This window comes from Hypomesus nipponensis, chromosome 27 (assembly GCF_054491055.1).
Source record: "Hypomesus nipponensis isolate SF chromosome 27, ASM5449105v1, whole genome shotgun sequence".
NCBI classification, from domain to species: Eukaryota; Metazoa; Chordata; class Actinopteri; order Osmeriformes; family Osmeridae; genus Hypomesus; species Hypomesus nipponensis.
The window spans coordinates 10,032,577-10,053,112 of record NC_140387.1 but is presented as its reverse complement, the minus strand read 5'-3'; the positions used below and the strand labels follow the sequence as shown (position 1 = coordinate 10,053,112).

The following is a 20,536-nucleotide window of genomic DNA, read 5'->3' as shown; positions in this document are numbered from 1 at the left end:
TAGTAATGTAGCTACTTCAGACCAACCCTATTTAAGATTTGCGCCAGGCGCAAAGTCATTTATCCCACCGGCAAAATAACAACCAAGCTGAAGTCACGCCCACAAAGTTACTTGCGCTTTGTGTTTTGATACTTGCGTTTCGGATCGTCAAAATAGGGGGGTATATGTGCTTCATGAATGATGTTCTGCAGAAAGGACATGCAGAGATGGTGCCTAAAGAACAGCTCCCCCGGAGTAATGGAAGACTCTGGTACATTCCCCATCATGGAGTGTACCACAAAAGAAAAAGTCAACCTGGGTGGTCTTTGACTGTACCTCTTCGTACCAAGGTACTTCTTTGAACTCTGAACTACTACAAGGCCCAGATCTTACAAACACCTTGTTGGGTGTACTGCTTAAGTTCAGACAGGAACCAGTGGCTGTGATGGGGGACATCGAAGGGATCCACCAAGTGAAGATTCCTGTAGAGGATGTGGACTTCCTGAGGTTCCTATGGTGGTGACACTACACAACCGCTGAGAGACTTCCGAATGTCTGTGCATCTTTTCGGCGCGGTCTCCTCTCCCAACCGTGCAAATTTCGCCCTCAAGCAGACAGCTGAGGATAATGAAGGAAACACTGATGCCTCAGTACTCAACACCATCCGTCACAATTTCTATGTGTACGACTGCCTGAAATATGTCCCGGATGACAGCCAAGCCATTAGTCTGGTTCAGAACTTGAAGGCCATATATGCGACTGGACCCAATGGATCAGTAACAGCCGTTCTGTCCATGTATCTCTATCTGTTTATGAAAGAGCAAAAGAAGTCAAGAACATTGGGCCTCATTCACCAATATCTTCCTAAGTTCTTTCATAAATTTGTTCTTAAGAAAGTTCCTAAGAAAAATCTACGTGTGATTCCCATAAAAGGGCATGATATGGCAGGGCCGTGTGCACACTCAGAGAAATGTCAAAACAACGTGGTAAAGACGGTGGAGGCCTCGACAAAAGACAGAAAAACATAATAATAATTCTGAAGTGGAGGTACAGCTGCAAGAAGTTAGTGACACAGACACATCATATTTACGTAATAGCGTTGGCTGTGGATACAAATCAGTAAATAAAACCGATGCATGGTATGCAATTACTCATGCAGTGAACGCTGTATCTGGAGAAGGGCGCAGAACTGATGAAGTAAAAAAATAAATGGTTTAACTTAAATCTGAATTCTTAAGCAAAAAAACTGAGTGTTTTTTTTGACTGTTACAAATATCCATGAGGACTGCTCTTGTTAGCCTAAAAGCGTTCCAACAGGTAGCCTACTCGTCGCTCTCTGCGAATAAATCAGTATGTTCAAGGAAGATGTGATCCCTCCTCTAGGAACGATCTGCAACATTTTGCAGCAGCAATAAATACGCCATTGTGTGGTGTAGTCCTAGTGTACAGAATAAGCCTACTTTGGGTCTATAAATACAGTGATAAGTTACTTATTATTTGATGGCAAAGTTCCCTGTTAACATAATTGATTTGAATTGAAGGCAAAGCAAGGCTAGTTTACAGTTTTTTGAATGACCCATCTCAGAGTAGCTTTATAGAATGTACAGTTACTGTATTGAAAAAAAAGACATAGCATAATTGCTGCAGTAAAGGCTTCATTTGCAACAGGACAAGAAATATGGAATATAGCTTCCATTTACAGTATTACCCGAGCTTTGGCCCTTCTCTGAGCCCCACCACACATTCTAACTCCTCTCCCTCGTCCCACTCCTTTCCCTTGTCCAGGTACTTGTCTTCCTCTCCCTTGTGCAGGCATTACTGTATTCTTGCTTTCTTTTGTTGCTCTATATTGTTCTTTTCCCACACCAGATCAGCCCAAAAAGGTTCTTTACTGTCTATACCATATGGTCATGCAATTACAGTTTTTATCGATTGCTAACACACATTTTTGAAAGCCTACCCCGATTTCTCAAAACTCTAAACACAAACCCCACAACCACTCACACAAAATTCAAAACACTTCATAACTCCTGCAAAATGCTACTTTGGTTTCAAAACAATGTTATGTCACTTCAAAATTGTATTTTGATTTCATACAACAAACACAGACTATTATTTGAGTAGACTTTTCAAGCATCGATTGAACACTGATGTACTCAAGTGAAAACACTACGATGAATGGGAAAACACCATGTATGAAGGCCTTATCAGGAGCATTTTGCCTTTTCATGTTCAGTGATACCATAGGCTTACTTAGGCTTAGTACATATTGTTATACTGTAAAATGTAACTGTAAAATGTTTTTACTCCAATATGAAACAACACACAAATATACAGTAACAGAAATATTTATTTGTTTCAAAAGTGAAATAAAGAATAGGCCAGTACAGTCAACAACAAAGAAGAAAAGTAAAAGAAAAATATATATACTGTAAAACACTGTAAAAAAGGAGGACAAAATACTGTAATTAGGCTGCATCCTGTCTTCGGATCCTGTCTGGCCAGAGGACCTCATCAACATCACAGGCTATGTTCTCTCTGGCCAGACAGCGGGGAAAGTAACGCCTGGTGTGGCGAATCCAGCCCTGAAAGGCCTCAGGGGCTATATTGCCTCATGCCTCCTCCATGGCCTGTATCAGGGGCATCTGCGCCTGCGGACTGCGGAATGTGACTTGGTCATTGATTATTGTATTCCTTATTTGTCTTATGGTTAATGCGTTATTTGCCACAACCATGTTGACTATTGCTGTTTCCTGTGCATCTGAGAAGGTACGCTCCCTCCCACCACGCCGGGGTAATCTTTCAGTTCTGCAAAATGTACAAATACAGAACAATGGAAAATACTCTAAATACAACCGTTTTTCTGTCATAGTAGGCCTAGTATTTCTTACCTATTTTCTCTCCTGAACGTCCGTATGATTAATGCAACGGAGTAGCGGCTAATATTTGGTTGCACCCTCTGGCCTGCCTCCTGCATGGTCAAACCATGGTTCACGACATGGTCGACCACTGTGGCCCGAATTTCATCAGTGATTACTGCTCTCCTTCCATCTCTTCCTCCCCCTCGTCCGCCTCCTCTTCCTACTCTTACCCTTACTCCTCTGCCTCTCTGAAATGCTTGTGCTTCCATGTCGTTAATTGCTCTCCAAACCAGGAGCTCACCTATGTCCCTTATATTCCTAAAACCTTGATTATAAATTGCACAACAGCCTTGGAAATTGAAGTTTTAAGTGTTCTGTCTGAAAACAAGGAGGTTTTGGCATGGATGAAGTGTTAAAAATAAAGAGGATTGTGTGTAGTGTTTTGGAGACTGTGTGGTTTACCAATTGAAATCTGTGTTTAAAGCAGATCATTGTGTGTTGTGTTTTGAGGAAAGTGTGGCTCGCAATAGAAATTTGTGTCTAAAGCAGCAAAATGTGTTTAAAGTTAAGCAGAATTGGTTAAAAGAGTTGGCACATGAGTTACAAGTTGTGGTGATTGTGTCATATGTTCCTATTTTTGTGTGTTAGCAATCGATAAAAACTGTAAAAGAACCTCAACACCTGAGTGTTTCCTAGTTGGGAATCAGCTGTGATGTACAGTATTTGCATAACTTCAGCTGTTTCTCAGTAGCAATAGAATAAAATACAGGGGATATATTTCTGTTTCAATTCACAATATAAACAGCTGTTCACTTTGACTTTAGCCCCAATAATTTAGGTTTTGAACATGATGTTATCTGTTTTGCTGACAGTTTGAAAGCATTGGTAAATTGGGCAGTAAAAATCGATTGTTTTGCATTGACGTCATACACATCGTACGACCAGAGCTACTGCTTTACGGCAAGCTCTGGTCACTTACTTTTTTCTCTCAGGGCATCGACAACACAGCTGACAGGTTAGGCTCTCCCTGTCAATACACATGCTAGAAAGAGTTTTGGCTTGCTAATGTTGTTGCTGATGTTGCTAATGCTCTGACATTCTGAATCCGCTTCAGACGCCATCAAGCGGGAGCTCTGGTCGTATCAGTCCTTCACTAACCAATTAGCATTCATTAGCCGAATGCTAGCGTGTTATGGGCAACAACAACTCACCCTGTAAGAAATCAAAAGGACATAAGTACTTGTTCATTCAACTTTTGACCTATAATCCATGTTGAACATGCAAAAACTACAATCAAATCGGAGATTTGACAAATTTAGCCGTTTAGCTCCATAGACTCCCATTCAACAAGCACTCGCTCACGATCACCCCCAGTGGAACTCTGGTGGAACTGCAGCCAAATTCGGTGCAATGGGGCTTAATAGGGAGTGGCAAGGCTCTCCTTAACAAGATTCAGGTCCTGTATCGCCCGCAATACAGAAATGCTGTGCCCCCCTCCCTCAGTGAGAACGCACTCAAATAAAAAATAAAAAGATTTTTTTTTCAAATTTTAGATGGCTACACATATGATACCTCGTTGGAAAGCTACGATTCTTGTGCTTCCATTGAAATAAACCAATTCAAGCTCAATTTGCAACAGAAAGTACCGTCAACGTCTTTGTCCGGTGACCGTTCATTCAACAATGCCAGAGAAAAAAGTTGTACTTACCTACGATTACTTAGGAATGTTCCAGGTATGCACACAACTCATCAAAACCTCATCTGCTTACATTCCCAAGGGTCCAAAGTATAAAACCATGTCAAGTAGTTGTCCAAACAATGAATTATATCCACACATAGCCACGATCTTGTTGCTTCATTCTTACAAATCAAAAACATTTTTTGACGAAGTGTCACAAACAATTGCTAATAGCTACTCATGTGAGTAGAGTAGAAACCCGGGGATAGTCTTAAAATGGCCGCTACACTATGACCTTTTGATAGACATCCTGGTTGACCCAATAGGAGCTTCCATGCCCCGGTGACAGCCCTCTAAAGCCAACCAGGTCTGTGCGCCCCCCCCCCGGACCCCCCGCCACCGCCCCCTCTACACAATTTGTTCTAACTGGCTTAGACTGGCTATGAAATGAGCTAGTTATGCTTGTAGCTTAGAGCTAGCTGAAAATGGCGATACCCCATATGCCAGGTTTTGTGGAGCCATCAAAATAAAAGTTGATTGCGCAATATGTCAGTGTTCTTTGTGCGCCAATCCTGGGACTCAGATAAAGCACTCCAATGTGTTCATGCTTCAGTTTTTGTGTTTCAGTAATACCAATTAGGGATTTAGCTGTTATATATGATAGTTGTAAGTACCACCTTTCATTACAGATAGCAATTATACCTTTTTATCCAAAGAATTTGACCTTGATTACATGGGTCATTCTGGAGTCTCCAAAAGGCCCTTTTAGAAAACGCATGGATGTATTCTTATAAAAACATTAGTCAAATATGAATATATTGTGGTATTATTATGTGACTTTTGATTTGATTTGGATAAAGCTTCAACCTGTGGTCCAATGCTGTCGTCCAGCTAATACCTACCACCCCTGTTTTCAACACAAAATCCAGGCGGAAATAGAAACTTTCACTTTCCTTGTGTTCAAGCTTATATTACTCAACACCAGTAGGACTGACAGGGGTCCTGACAACAAGGAACATGACTTCAGAGTGTCAGCTTTCAAAAGAGTCCATTTACATGCATGTACTCCAAATGGTTCAAGAACAGCAGTCAATTTACTTTGGGTATGCTGTTTAGGGGTTTAAAAAAAACAATAAATAAAAAACAAAATACAGCGATATCCACCGTTGTCCTGTTTTCCCCCTTCCATTCCAAACCGTGACCAACGCCAGTCTCCCTTCTCTGCAGAACGCATTGGAGGAAAAACCTTTTGCGCCCCCCCCACACCCCACGCCGGCAAACCCCACCCTACCACCTTAACTAACACATTTCTGCAGTAACCCTGCAAAGATGTTCTATGTTATACTGAATTGTGGAGTTAGACAGTTCAACAGTTTTTCAATGTCCTCTGAATTTGATTCTGGCTCTGGAGGCTCAAACTGTGGGTTGTGTAAAGCCAATCTGTGACAAACTCAGAACACACATTTTATTGTACCTTTACAGGGACTTAAAAGTTCTGGCAAGCTATGTTCTTTGCTCAAATTCCCATCAAACAGAGAGACAAATTGCTTGGAGACGCATTGTCTCAAGCAAGCCCTTTGAAGCTTTCTTCCGTTAACACTGCAGCGATGCGAATCCCTTGCCATCGCTCGCCTTCCCACAGTGCACTAGGCTTAGGGGTGTGTCAGACGGATTCATGCAGAGTTGTAGTTCTCTAAAGTCATGGTTGTAGTTTGTACAAGGTCATGGCAAAGTGTGTAGACTTGGGTTTACGTACTCGCAATATCGATCAAAATACAACTTGTTGCAGACAAAAATTGTAATAGACATACACGTTGACATGTGTAAAATGTTTTTGTTATATTACTTGAAGTCTCTGTTAATCTGTCGATACGACTAGGGAATTCCAGCCGGGCTAGCTAGTTAGTTACCACAGAACTAAGTTACATAATGTGAGGAGACTGAATTTACAGTACAAAAAACCCACCAGGAGCACCGACAACGTCGGTCATTATGATGGGCTCATAATACGTAGATTGCATCTGCAATCTACGTATTATGGAACCATTTTAGAATAATGTTCCTCAACGTAAAATTGTGAAGACTATAAAATAATTCTGAATGCCTGTGATCTTCAGGCACTGATCTTTTTCAGGGAAAGCCTAGCATTTTTCAGGAAGACAATGTTAAACCACACCCTGCAGCTGTTATAACTGTTATAACTGGCTTTGTAATAGAAGAGTCTGGGTGCTGAGCTGGCCTGCCTGCAGTCCAGACCATTCACCAATTAAAAACATTTGATGGATCATGAAACAAAAAATATGACAAAGAAGACCCAGGACCATTGAGCAGCAAGAATCCTGTATCAAACACAAAAGGGACCACATTCCTCTCCCACAAATTCAGCAACTGGTCTCCTCAGTACCCAGACATACAGACTGTTGTTAAAAGAAGAGGGAATGCTACACAGTGGTAAACATGGCCTTGTCCCAACTTTTTTGAGACTTGTTGCTGCCATCAAATTTTAAATTACCTTATTTTTTCTTAAAAGGGTACATTTCATAAGTTTAAACATTTGATGTTTTCTATGTTCTGTAGTGAATAACATATGGGTTCATGAGCTTTGCAAATCGTTACATTCTGTTTTTTATTTTATTTGATATAACGTCCCAACTTTTCTGGAATTGGGGTTGTAAAACGAAAGTTGTATTGGAGCAATCAAGTAGGCGGCCTGTCTACTACAACTACCCTGACAGATAATTTAGAATAGCCATAGTTTTTATTCCCTTTACATCTATGGACTAAATAGAATAAGGCTAATCTCGGGTATTGCATTGAGTACATGATAAAAAATAAATAAATAATGTTAAATCGTGAATGCATCTTTCAGGTGCAATTTGAAAGGTGCAATATCCCATACCCACTTGTAATGATTGATTGCATAGTGAACCAGTGGATTTGGTCTCAACTTTTCCTTTCAATGGTGTCTAGATTACTCAAATCCAGTTCCCCAACATTCCAAGCATTCCATTTTGATAGGCCTACTTACAGCTCAAGAATACATTTCATTTAGCTTATTGTTACGTTCACGCACTCTTTGTACCAAATAGAGTATAAAGGGAATTGTGGAGCATTGTTCTCTACAACAGGGAGTCAGATGGCTGAGCGGATAGGGAATCAGGCTTGAAATCAGAAGGTTGCCGGTTCGGTTCCCCGCCTTGCAATTGACGTTGTGTCCTTGTGCAATGCACTTCACCCTACTTGCCTCGGGGGGAATACCCCTGTACTTGCTGTAAGTCGCTCTGGATAAGAGCGTCTGCTAAATGACTAAATGTAAATGTAGATACTTTATCTCCTGAGGGCTTCTCCTCAGCTCTGGCTGCTCCTTCTCCTACCTCACCTCTAACTCTTTCTCTCTCCGATTTACAATAATCATGATACAGTGGCCAATGTCAAACCCTTTACAATAGCCTAGGACAGTGGTTACCAACCCTGGTCCTTGGGACCCCCTGTCCTGCATGTTTTAGATGTTTCCCTGCTCTAACACACCTGATTCAAATGAATGGGTCGTTATCTAGCTCTGAAGAAGCCTTTTAACGACCATTCATTTGAATTGGTGTGTTAGAGCAGGGAAACATCTAAAACATGCAGGACAGGCGGTCCCAAGGACTAGGGTTGGGAAACACTGGCCTAGAAGATGCATATCTCAAGCTGGAAAGAAAGATAAGTTGATACATTATTAACTAGTATTAACTAGTAATAGCTTGAGCAGCTAAGTATATGATGGCCCAATGTGATTACCTCAAAAATAAAATGTTGGCTCAGAGAGGGTATTGGCTTTCAATGTCCAAGAGTTAATGCTCACACCTGGCGCGGGCATTGCCAGACAGTTTGCCTAATGCAAACCCGCTACCAGGTTTTGCCAGATCTCATTCATCACACTGTCACTTTCTGAGATGGCACAGCCAGACTCACAGACTGCACACCAAAATATTCAAAGTAGAGAGGCATAGACTGCAAGCTCACATACGCACCCTGAGGATGTGTTTTTTCCCCACAGAGGTCAATTTGATAGAGTTCTCTGAGCCTGGAGTTTTCAACTATTCCACCCTACTAATGAGCGAAGAAAAAGAGGTTCTCTACGTTGGGGCCAGGGAGGCCATCTTTGAGCTGAGCTTAAGAAACGTGTCCATCAGAAACAACAAGGTACTGTACCATCCTCCTGTTCAATGCTGATAGTCCCAACACATGTGCATGCATTGTTTGCAGTACTAGAGCTAGCAGAGGAGTGGATTGATATGAGGGACGTGAGCTTGAAAAGATTTCCTTGAATAGCGCAGTGTTCATTTATTGCTTTTGTAATCACGGTGCAGGTTCAATGGACAGTTCCACAAACCCCAATGATGATGTGCATGGCAAAAGGAAAATCTAAAGAGGTGCGTTTACTACAGTGCATCCTGAAAGTATTCACAGTGCTTTACTTTTTCCACATGCTGTTATGTTACAGTCTTATTCCAAAATTGACTAAATATTTTTTTCCTATTAATTCTACACACCATACCCCACAATGATACATGAACATGTATGCTCCCCGTCCAACCTGATGGAGCTTTAAGAGGGTTGCAAAGAATAATGGGAGAAACTGCAAAAAATAGATATGGGAACCTTGTAGCATCATACTCAAAAAGCCTTGAGCCTGTAATTGCCACCAAAGGGATTTCAACAAAGTATTGAGCAAAGACTGTGAATACTTATGTACATGTTGTATTCTATTCTTAATTTTTGCTAATCTATTAAAAATATTAAACAAACATTTTTCACTTGGTCATTATGACGGATTGTGTGTAGAATTGAGGGAAAAAATGAATTGAATCCATTTTGGAATAAGGCTGTAACATTATAAAATGTGGAAAAAGTGAAGCGCTGTGAACACTTTCCGGATAAACTTTATCTCACCACAGTAGATACATGAACATGTATGCTCCCCGTCCAACCTGATGGAGCTTTAAGAGGGTTGCAAAGAATAATGGGAGAAACTGCAAAAAATAGATATGGGAACCTTGTAGCATCATACTCAAAAAGCCTTGAGCCTGTAATTGCCACCAAAGGGATTTCAACAAAGTATTGAGCAAAGACTGTGAATACTTATGTACATGTTGTATTCTATTCTTAATTTTTGCTAATCTATTAAAAATATTAAACAAACATTTTTCACTTGGTCATTATGACGGATTGTGTGTAGAATTGAGGGAAAAAATGAATTGAATCCATTTTGGAATAAGGCTGTAACATTATAAAATGTGGAAAAAGTGAAGCGCTGTGAACACTTTCCGGATAAACTTTATCTCACCACAGTATGGTTTGTATAACTTAAATGTCAACCTGTTATCCGGATCGCCCACGACCTCCACATTAGTCTCTGTCTGTCAGGAACCTGTCAGATTGCTGTCTCAGGCAAGTTTCAATGTTTTATGCAATGTGTGTTTGCAGACTGACTGTCTGAACTACGTAAGAGTGCTCCAGGTGTTGGATGACGACCGTCTGTATGTCTGTGGGACGCACGCTTTTCAACCACTGTGTGACAACTTGGTAGGTGTAGTAAGAGTGCTTATGGCCAGACGAGGGTCATTTCTCCCAAAAATTTCCTAATAATTGAGGTGTCTGAGATTAAGCCTGGTCAGAGGAATGGAATTATCTGTAAAAGAAAAAAAAAGTTTTGTATTGGAAAGATTGTCTCTCTCAGTCTCTCAAAGACTTCTCTCTGGAGGGGCGAGCAGAGGACGGAAGAGGGAAGTGTTCTTTTGACCCCTCTCAAAGCTTTACTACCATCATGGTCGGTGAGTTGACTCCAATTTCGGAAACAGCATCTTTTTCCTTTTTTCAAAGCCCTAAACACATTCTTAATTCAGATTTGATCATGTTTTTGGAAACTTTTAATATAAACCTGGTTTATGAGGATAACCCATGCAGTCATCATGATTTAATCAGATTTGTTATTATATTTCCTTGTTATTCAGATGGAGAACTGTATTCTGGGACAGCTTATAACTTCTTGGGAAGTGAACCCATTATTTCTCGATATTCCTTGTCAGAGAGTCTGTTGAGAACCGAATATTCCACATCGTGGTTGAATGGTAAGATGGGACACTAATTCCCCTTAAAATTGAGTCTGTCGGTTCACGCAAGTTTATATCACACCATCTCTAGCTTTTGCCATACATCAATACCATTATATCTCCTTATGACTCCACACAGAGCCTAGTTTTGTTTTTGCCGACGTCATCCGGGAGGGAAAGAACAACGCAGATGGTGAAGAGGATAAGATATACTACTTCTTCACAGAGGTGTCGGTGGAGTACGAGTTCTATGGCAAGCTGCTGATCCCTAGAGTAGCTCGTGTCTGCAAGGTTAGAACCACGTCACGCACCGCCTGCTATCCCTTCTTTCTCTTCCTCACACTCTCTTCCACTCCTTGTATGTTTGTCTCTGTATCATCTCTCCATCTACTCCAGCATTAATTTAATTGCCAGCTATTAAACAGCCAGAAGTTTCCTTAGACCAGGTCAACACATTCTGTGTGCTTTTATTTGCTTACAGGGGGACCTTGGAGGCCAGAGGACTTTGCAGAAGAAGTGGACATCCTTCCTGAAGGCCAAGCTGGTGTGCTCTATGCCCGAACTCAACTTTGTCTTCAATGTGGTCCACGACGTGTTCATCCTCAAGACTCCCGACAGGAGGGAGACAATCATCTACGGGGTCTTTACCTCCCAGTGGTGAGTCAGCAGAGAATGGAGGGGGTTCCAGAGGGAGTTTGGTCTGGAAAGGTTTCCTTACCTATACTGCGGATAACAGGACAGGCCCCACATACCTCCAGGACATCATCCAGCCATACATAGACACAGGTGCTTCACTCAGTGACATTTTGTTGTATTGCAACCCCTGATTAAATTTTAATAAAGTTTAATACTCCCCACTACCACCATGCAGTGCTTCCCCTTCCATGTTCCACAGTTGTGTGACCTCCGTGTTCAACTATACACTTTTCCGTCCCTACGGTCCTTCCAACGGGGTCTCAAGATGCCCTTCTTCAACAAGCTTCACCAAGACTAATTAGTTCAAAGTGCACCAAAAGCAGCGGACCCTTCTCTGCATGTTGTATTTTAGTTCATACCACTGTCTAGCAAGAGACAGCAGCACCGACAACATGTTAATGTTATAATATGACAATGACTACTAGGCCTACGATATTTTGCTGCTCTGTACCATGCATTTGTAATTGAGGTGTTATTGTTGGACTGTAGTTATGAAATTATTATTAGTGTTCACCTGATAGGTGAGATGTGGTAACTTTGCTCGGTGGCTAGTAAATAAGGCTGTTCCGCCAAAAGTATTTTGGCTGACCACCAAAATACTGTTAATCTGTATTCATCAGTACTTTTGATCCTTGATCTTCTGCTGTGCTGTCTATATGCACTATTTGTATGCTGCTTTAGATAAAGCATCTGCTAAATGAACAAAATGTGAAGAGTCATGGTGATGTATGTCTTTGTCTGCCCCAGGGCGAATGTAGGTCTATCGGCAGTGTGTGCCTACAACATGACCTCGGTGGAGGAAGTCTTCTCCAAGGGGAAGTACATGCAGAAGGCCACTGTGGAGCAGTCCCACACCAAGTGGGTGAGGTACAATGGTATCACGCCAACGCCACGCCCCGGAGCGGTAAGAACCATTGCCTACCTCATGACCTGATGTTGATGATGATGAAGTTCTACAGATTGAAAAGTGACTTGGATCTAATGAACCTGTTCTTTTAATGTTTTTTATCGATACTGAATGTGCCCCCAGGCAACACTTTACATTAACTACCATATAACTACAGAGCAATTCCTATAGTAACAACATAGTAGTTACATAGAAACTGTATGTGCTTTCAGTTTATTGCGGTTTAAGTTAATACACAAGTGAAACTTGGTTTGGGGGATGTCAAGCTTTTCAGTGGTAGATTAATGTTAACATTGGTTATATTTTGGTAGCACAACCTTCAACTCCCCATTTACAACATCTACTTACTAGGGATGGGCATTCGATTAAATTGTCTTAATCGATCGTCGGGAGAATTAACGATCAATTTTCGATTAATCATTAACATTTTATATTACAATTCACTATTTATAGGCTATATTAAAATGCAGTGAAAATAGAAAAAACACAGCGTGTTTCCGCATTGAGATCTGTAGCTATTACAAGAGGAACAACTATTTCTGTAACTCCTAGAAGCAGAGACGACAGCTAGAAGCCGGTGCTCAAACACAACTGACCCTCGTTTTTTTCCGGCTAATTAACAAAGCTTAATAAAAACCTTCGCCCTCAACAATACTTAAGGATAGCATATCCATCTCGATGGACTTGCAGATCCATTGGGTAATTTTCTCTGATCGTTGTGCATCGCAGCTCCTCCGTGCAAACACAGAGGGTACGATGCACCGCCACTAACCAGGGTCAGATGTACGTTCTTCAAGTGGTATATCATTTGAGTCGTGGAGGAGTTGTATTTAACCTCAGCTTTGCAGTGTTGGCAGTGAACAAAGTAATTTTTTAGTCAAAATGGTCTCACGCTACACTTCGCCGTGACCTCTTCATGTTTACTTTTGAAATGCATGGAAACTAGCCAGTAACTGAGTAGGCCAAACATTGGCTTTGTTTGGTAAAATGTTTAATTGCTGCCACATAGCAAAATCCATTGCATTCCTTCAAGACTCACACTACGCAACAGAACACGCATTAGTTTTATCGATGAACATATAATGTCATCGACAAAATTCTTAATAATCAATCGTCGATTAATTATGCCCATCCCTACTACTTACCCATTAATCCCCTCCACCTTTTTACACTTTTATAATAACCCATAACCGCTTATTGCTAACACTTGATGCAATTTTATTATATAGAAATTCCTATGAACCTACAATATTTTTACTTCAAGGTATTGCTATGCAGTTACATAGTAGTTGCCATTGCCTTCATCCTTTTCCTCCCTTCCTTCCATCACACAGTGCATCAACAACCAGAACCGCCTCCGGAACATCACCAGCTCGCTCCACCTGCCCGACAAGACCCTGCAGTTTGTCAAAGACCACCCCCTGCTGGAGGACCCTGTGCTTCCCATTGGCAATGGGCCTCAGCTCATCACCAAGGATGTGAACTACACCCAGATTGTAGTTGAGAGGGTGCGGGCACTGAACAACAACGTCTATGACATCATCTTCACCGGAACTGGTAGGGAACTAGGCTCTGTTCGAAATGTCTTAAAATGCTTCCTTCCTTCTTTCCTTTTAAGACAGCGAGGTCTGTTTGAAATGTCTTAAATCTTCTCTTCCTGTGTAATAAGATACCTTGAAATACGTCACATAACGGTCATTTTTTAAGAGAGCTTATGAGCTGCCTTGCTGTCTTAATGGCGGCACGTATTACCCATAACTCTGTGAGCGGGGTTACCGTGAGCAACAAGTTACAAAGGAATTCTTTGACCGCCATTACTCTAAGTTTTTACAATTCGTATTTCAGCTAAACGGTACTTGTAAATCAGCATCTGAATACAAATGTATCGAGAAGTGGGCAGTGTAGTTGCTGAAAATGTACTTATTTTATTGATGACACTCCTAATTTCTAAATTTGCTCCGACTTTTCGATAACATACAGTAGCTAGCATCGCAGTGCAGTGCAGACACTAGCTAGTTGCTGCGTTTTATCATAATCCTATCAAATGAGTGAAATACAAACACAAATGTTATGAGCAATTGAGCCTATATCTAACACAAAATTTAAATACAGCTTAACTTGACTTGAGTGTGACAATAAACTCAATGCAATTGACTGCCGTCTGACAAAGCGCGCTAGTGCGAGCACATAAGTACGAGCAGCGCGATGACGTACAGCCTGTCTTAATAGGCTGTTCGAAAACAACGGTTTTTAAGATACCTTACCCCGAAGAGAGCGGTCTCGTTAGACACCTGCCTAGTAAGACATCAAGGATTAAGATAGCTGTCTAAGTTTTCGTACAAAGCCCTAAACTGCAGCTTAGGCCCAATGCCTTCTAGAATGCTCATAGGTGTTTACCATTGTGTGAAATTTAATTGTTGGAATGCTGCTTCAGCATTCCAAGTATTGTTCTTTGAATCTTTATTGTTGGAATGCTGCTTCAGCATTCCAAATATTGTTCTTTGAATCTTTATTCAACTTCTTCATATTATTATTCTATTTCTTCCGCGACACCTTTCAGCGCTTTCAAATCTTCAGCTATTAAAACCGTTCCACTATCAAAAAAATCTGCAGTTTCAGGCCATGGGCGCTATGACTTTTCAGCTTTGTACCTCTTATGCTTGAATTAATATAAATCAATATTCATCAATTTTTTTACATGGTTTTCCAATTGAGTTTTTTTTTCTTTCTCTCAATCCTCTTAAACTTCTTCAAGTTCAACTCAAATCCTTCTTCTTCCTCAATTCTTCAGCTACATTTAAACTTTAAAATGTTGACAAAACCCAAAACCTTTTTTTTTTATTCAGCTTTTTGATATCTATTCAACTTTTTAAAATATCACTGATTATGTTTCATGACTTTTTCAAACCGTTTCGGAGATTAACATGCGTGTGTACGAGAAAGCCTAGAGTGCAGACTGAATCGCTTAGAGTGGAGGGGAGCTTCAGATGTCGTTGAAAACATATTTCTAGTTTGCCAGCATTGCCACAATTTTCGCTCTACATGCTTCGTTTTTGGATCAATAGATAGCTTATTTTGTGCTGGTCGTTGACAATTGTCTGTGGAATCCAAAAGACTTACACATTTGTTCAGAGCCCCACGAAAGCGAGACAAAGTCCAACTTTTGCCCCATAGAGTCCAATGCAAATCTGGTGACAAATTTGTCAGAAAAGGCAAAAACAACCAGATTTAGAAACTGCCGGTAGAGTCGTATTTCTGACCGCACAGACATATAAAGGACATCTCTGGTTTCGGCAGACTCTTGGGTCCTGGAAAATACTCAGTTTTATGGAAGCAAATCGTGACCAAATGAAAATGAAAATGCATTTGCCAGACATTTGAAATTTAATTTTCAAAATATGCCCCAGCAAATAGATACCAAAATTCAATTTGAAATGTAAAATTTGAAAATGAAAATGCGTTTCCAGAAATGCATTTTCATTTTAAGAACGTGGCTGCAAAATAGTGACCACAATTCAAATTCAAATGCATTTCCAGAAATGCATTTTCATTTTCAAGAATGTGGCTGCAAAATCATGACAACAATTTAAATTCAAATGCATTTCCAAAAATGTATTTTCATTTTAAGAACGTGGCTGCAAAATCGTGACCAAAATTCAAATTCAAATGCATTTCCAGAAATGCATTTTCATTTTAAGAATGTGGCTGCATTATTTGACTCTAAATTAGTAATCAATCATCCTGTTTGCATTTTCTTCCTCAAGACTGCACATGTTATGCCATAATCAAAATGCATTTTCATGTTCTGCCCGCAAAGAACTGCCCATTATTCGAAAACCAAAATGCATTCTGAGCGGCGCAGCAGAGTGACGTCAGTAGCCTCTCTTCTTTAGCTCCCTGCTGACTGAGCTACCCATCTTGTTTGGTAGGGGGCAGTGTGCACATACGCATTGCATTACATGGCAAATGTGCCGGGAAATTGATTGAATTGCTGGGTCTTTAGAGGACGCATCACAGATCATGGCGCTCCCTCAAATTGTGCAGACACTGATAGAACTTGAGAGGGTACAATTTCTGGGTCGGGTGTGCTTGCTTGCTTCAGATGCAGGTGGGTCCGTTTTCCGTTCTAGTGATATTTTCAAGCATTTAGCCTACTCTTGCATAATTCATTAAGAACACCCTTTGAAACAAGTTACTGTAACAACGTTGTCACTGGCAGTATTTCAGATGGAATTGCGATTCAAATAGTACCGTCTGCTAACTACAAATAAGCCCCCCAAAACGTAAATAAGTTCGATATTAATTTAGGGGGACATGGCTAATTCAAAAGCAGTTTGCTAGAGGCAAGCTAGCTTCCGTTGCTATCCACACTCCACTGATTGTTTGAAAGCGCAGGAAATTAGAACGTTTCTTTTGTAAGGGATAATTAAGCAATAAGCCCCAAAAGGCCGTGGTTTGCGCTGATTTTAGAACAGGTAAGGGGAGTTGTTAGGCACGACACAAAGCAGAGTTTTCTCCAGTTTTGTTTCGCCGTGAAGGGGCTTGTTTCCCCGATAATGACTGGCGTTCTATACATTATCCCGCTTATTACATGGCTACTTGCCAACAAAATTACTTAACACAGTGTGTCTTTTTACAATTTGTTACCATTCGTAGTGTTGATCAGCAGAGAAATATTTCGCCAAAGACGTTGAACTTTATAGACGTTGAACATTCTTTAGGCTTCAAATCAGCTGACGTTGCTAAGCAACAGAGTACGCTGGGGTTGAAAAGTTACCGGACTACTTGCGAAGTGCTACGAAAGACGTGAATCCGAAGCAAAAAGGCCACTTCCCCCTTGACAGCGGTCAAATATGCATTGCAACGGTCAAATATGAGAAAATTGTTCACCTCAGAACGTTGGGAAGCCCCATTCAAGTGAATGGAGCATTCTACAGCATTAAGAACAGCCATGTAATAAGTAAGCGATAATGTATAGAACGCCCCCGCTTCGCGTCGGGGTGCTGTTCGCCCTGTCGGGGCTTATTTTCCCGATAATGACCGGCGTTCTATACATTATCCCGCTTATTACACGGCTACTTGCCAACAAAATTACTTAACACAGTGTGTCTTTTTACAATTTGTTACCATTCGTAGTGTTGATCAGCAGAGAAATATTTCGCCAAAGACGTTGAACTTTATAGACGTTGAACATTCTTTAGGCTTCAAATCAGCTGACGTCGCTAAGCAACAGAGTATGCTGGGGTTGAAAAGTTACCGACTACTTGCGGAGTGCTACGAAAGACGTGAATCAGAAGCAAAAAGGCCACTTTCCTTGACAGCGGTCTGTTATTCATAGCAACGGTCTGTTATAACAGACCTCAAAACGTTGGGAAGCCCCATTCACGTGAATAGAGCTTTCTACAGCGTTAAGAACAACCGTGTAATAAGACATAATAAAGTTTAGCTATTAGCTGTGGCATTGAAGACAGTACTGTAGCTTACTACACTGCCAGTGTAGTGAGCCGAGTCTGTGACTCTGTGGCTAACGTCAAAACAAGACCCAGTCTCACTCAAATTCCAAGTTTTACACAAATAACAAACTATGCTGACCCGCTGGCTGTCTTCGCAATCGCCATATCTTTAAAACACTACTGTCCATTTAGATGTAGAATTGGCCCTGGTACGAGATTAAGAAAATACTGACCAGACGCAGATCGACAGTTGACTGAGTGTCAACACTGTTGACAACACTTGTTGCTGCCGCAATCGTCAATGGAGGCTGACAGGCTCTCACGTAGCAAACAAATATTTTTTTTTACAGCAATCTATATTAAAATCTCACCACCTGGCTGTTTTCACAATAGTCATATCGTCATAACATTTCCCTCTTTCAGTTTTTTTGTGTAAAATTGAACTATAAAATTAGCTACAAAAAATACTACTATGACGCTTTCTAGCATGGCTTCCGCCTAAAAGACGAGGCGGTCTCATGGGCGACCTGCACTCACTCAAATTTCAAAGACTGTCACGACCTAAATTAAAAATGCGAGATTGCATTCCACTCGAAATCGCTTTCTCTACAAAGCGGCAAATGGTTGTGATTTTTTGTGGGTGGTATTTTTCACTCGTAATCCAAGCTCCAATTTGCGAGCTAGAAAGTCTCTATCACGTTGTATCCATGCGTTATTGCTAACGTGTGTTGACGTGGTGACGTAGCACAGATTACCCTTCGTCGACTAAAGGCACTTTGTCCCCACAAAAATGTTGTAACCTCCTAAACTGTGCAACGGAATGTAAATCCAAATACAAGCAACTCAATGGAGACCAAGACAAACATTTTGACAGGCATTGTGTATGTAGTCCAAATATTGACAAAGTTTTAGGGGGGCAAAAATAAATAATAATAATAATATATATGTGAGATAACAATGGTTTGTGCATGCCGAAGGCAAGCACACCCCAATTAGCTCAGCTGGTAGAAACTAATAATATATCTGAGTCTGATGCCCGTGACTGAGTAGAACAAGTCACAGAGAGCTTGGCTGCATACTCTGCCGTCACAGACGAACACATTAATGAGGTTGCCATAGTAAATCTCTCTTCAGTCCTGGAACGGCTGGATGCTGTGGAGCCTCAAATGGGACGGGGACGACCAACCATCCACATTCCATTTGAGTCCATTGAAAACTATTTATTAAATGGTTTAAAAATAAAGGACATAGCGGAGCTGTTCGGCGTAGGCCACCAGACCATCCGTCGGAGGATGCAAAGCAACGTATTTATGGAGCTAGAAAGCTGACAAAAGTATCTGAATTTGAATATGAAAGATCTGAAATATTTGTGTGTCGAATTTCATAAAACTGAAATATTTTTCTGTTTAATATATAATATCTGAATTATTTGTATGCCGAATTTAATAAAACTGAATAATTTTTATCCAAAAATACAAATTTCTAAAATTAAGATTGTAGGGATTCTGATTCTTGAAATTCAGATTGCAGGAATTCAGATTCTTGAAATTCAGATTGCGGAAATTCAGATTGCGTGAAAATATTTGCTTTCTGAGAGATCGGACATAGCAACTTATATTTTATTTTATTGTATTCCACTTAGTATTACTAGTTCATGTATCCTTAGTATAGTTAGACCACATTTAAATTTAAGATTCCTATATGTTTATTGTATGCACCTCCCTGCCAAAGCAAATTCCTTGTCTGTGCAAACCTTCATGGCGAATAAATCCCTTTCTGATTCTGACTCTGATAGCCTAGTATTTAACAGCATATAAGGAGTTATCTATCAGAATATATCTGTAGTGCGGCCGGGTGTGATTTGATTCATCGTCCACACATCGTCTGGAAGTCAGTTTCGATCAAATACCAACTATCTCCATACTACATCTTGCCGACGTATCTTCTACACATCGGGCTGACGTCGGCAAGACGTATTTGTGCTATCCCAGATGATCTGGGTCTTCCTCCAACTAGCAACTCAGTTTGTTCTACTCGGTCACGGGCATCAGACTCAGATATATTATTAGTTTCTACCAGCTCAGCTAATTTTATCAGTGTCTGCACAATTTGAGGGAGCGCCATGATCTGTGATGAGTCCTCTAAAGACCCGGCAATTCAATCAATTTCCCGTCACATTTGCCATGTAATGCAATGCGTATGTGCACACCGCCCCCTACCGAACAAGATGGGTAGCTCGGTCAGCAGGGAGCTGAAGAAGAGCGGCTACTGATGTCACTCTGCTGCCCCGCTCAGAATGCATTTTCGTTTTCGAATTATGGGCAGTTTTTTGCGGGCAGAACATGAAAATGAAAATGCAATGTCCGCTCTGTTTTCTTTTTGATTATGGCATAACGTGCAGTCTTGAGGAAGAAAATGCAAATGTAAATAGGATGATTGATTACTAATTTTATTTATGAGTCAAATAATGCAGCCACATTCATAAAATGAAAATGCATTTCAAAAAATGCATTTGAATTTGAATTGTGGTCACTATTTTGCAGCCACTTTCTTAAAATGAAACGCATTTCCACAAATGCATTTTTCATTTTCAAATTTTACATTTCAAATTGAATTTTGGTATCTATTTGCTGGGGCATATTTTGAAAATTAAATTTCAAATGTTTTTTACGTTTTCATTTTAATTAAGTGAAAGAATGAGCAGTCTTAAAGAGGAAAATTAAAATGCAAATAGATGACACGTGACCGGAAGTGTTTTTAAAACACTTGAGTGTTGAATGTGTCGGGACAGTATCGACACTTGAGTACTGAGCAGCCCATCACTACCAATAATACGATTACTCCGTTTACATGTGTAATTATGCGAT

General features: G+C 40.6%; 1 protein-coding gene across 5 annotated transcripts in view; it reads left to right on the top strand.

Moving 5' to 3' along the window:
• Positions 1-20,536, top strand: part of sema4d (sema domain, immunoglobulin domain (Ig), transmembrane domain (TM) and short cytoplasmic domain, (semaphorin) 4D) — a 123,380-nt gene that overhangs the window by 92,029 nt on the left and 10,815 nt on the right. For 4 of the 5 annotated variants that reach the window (XM_084694098.1, XM_084694094.1, XM_084694096.1 and 1 more), the window contains exons 5-13: positions 8,558-8,703; positions 8,871-8,933; positions 9,988-10,086; positions 10,241-10,334; positions 10,515-10,631; positions 10,753-10,904; positions 11,095-11,270; positions 12,057-12,213; positions 13,551-13,773. In XM_084694098.1, the coding sequence (XP_084550224.1) occupies positions 8,558-8,703; positions 8,871-8,933; positions 9,988-10,086; positions 10,241-10,334; positions 10,515-10,631; positions 10,753-10,904; positions 11,095-11,270; positions 12,057-12,213; positions 13,551-13,773 (1,227 nt within the window). The remainder of the gene's footprint in view (positions 1-8,557; positions 8,704-8,870; positions 8,934-9,987; positions 10,087-10,240; positions 10,335-10,514; positions 10,632-10,752; positions 10,905-11,094; positions 11,271-12,056; positions 12,214-13,550; positions 13,774-20,536) is intronic. The other variant, XM_084694097.1, reaches the window with a different exon arrangement.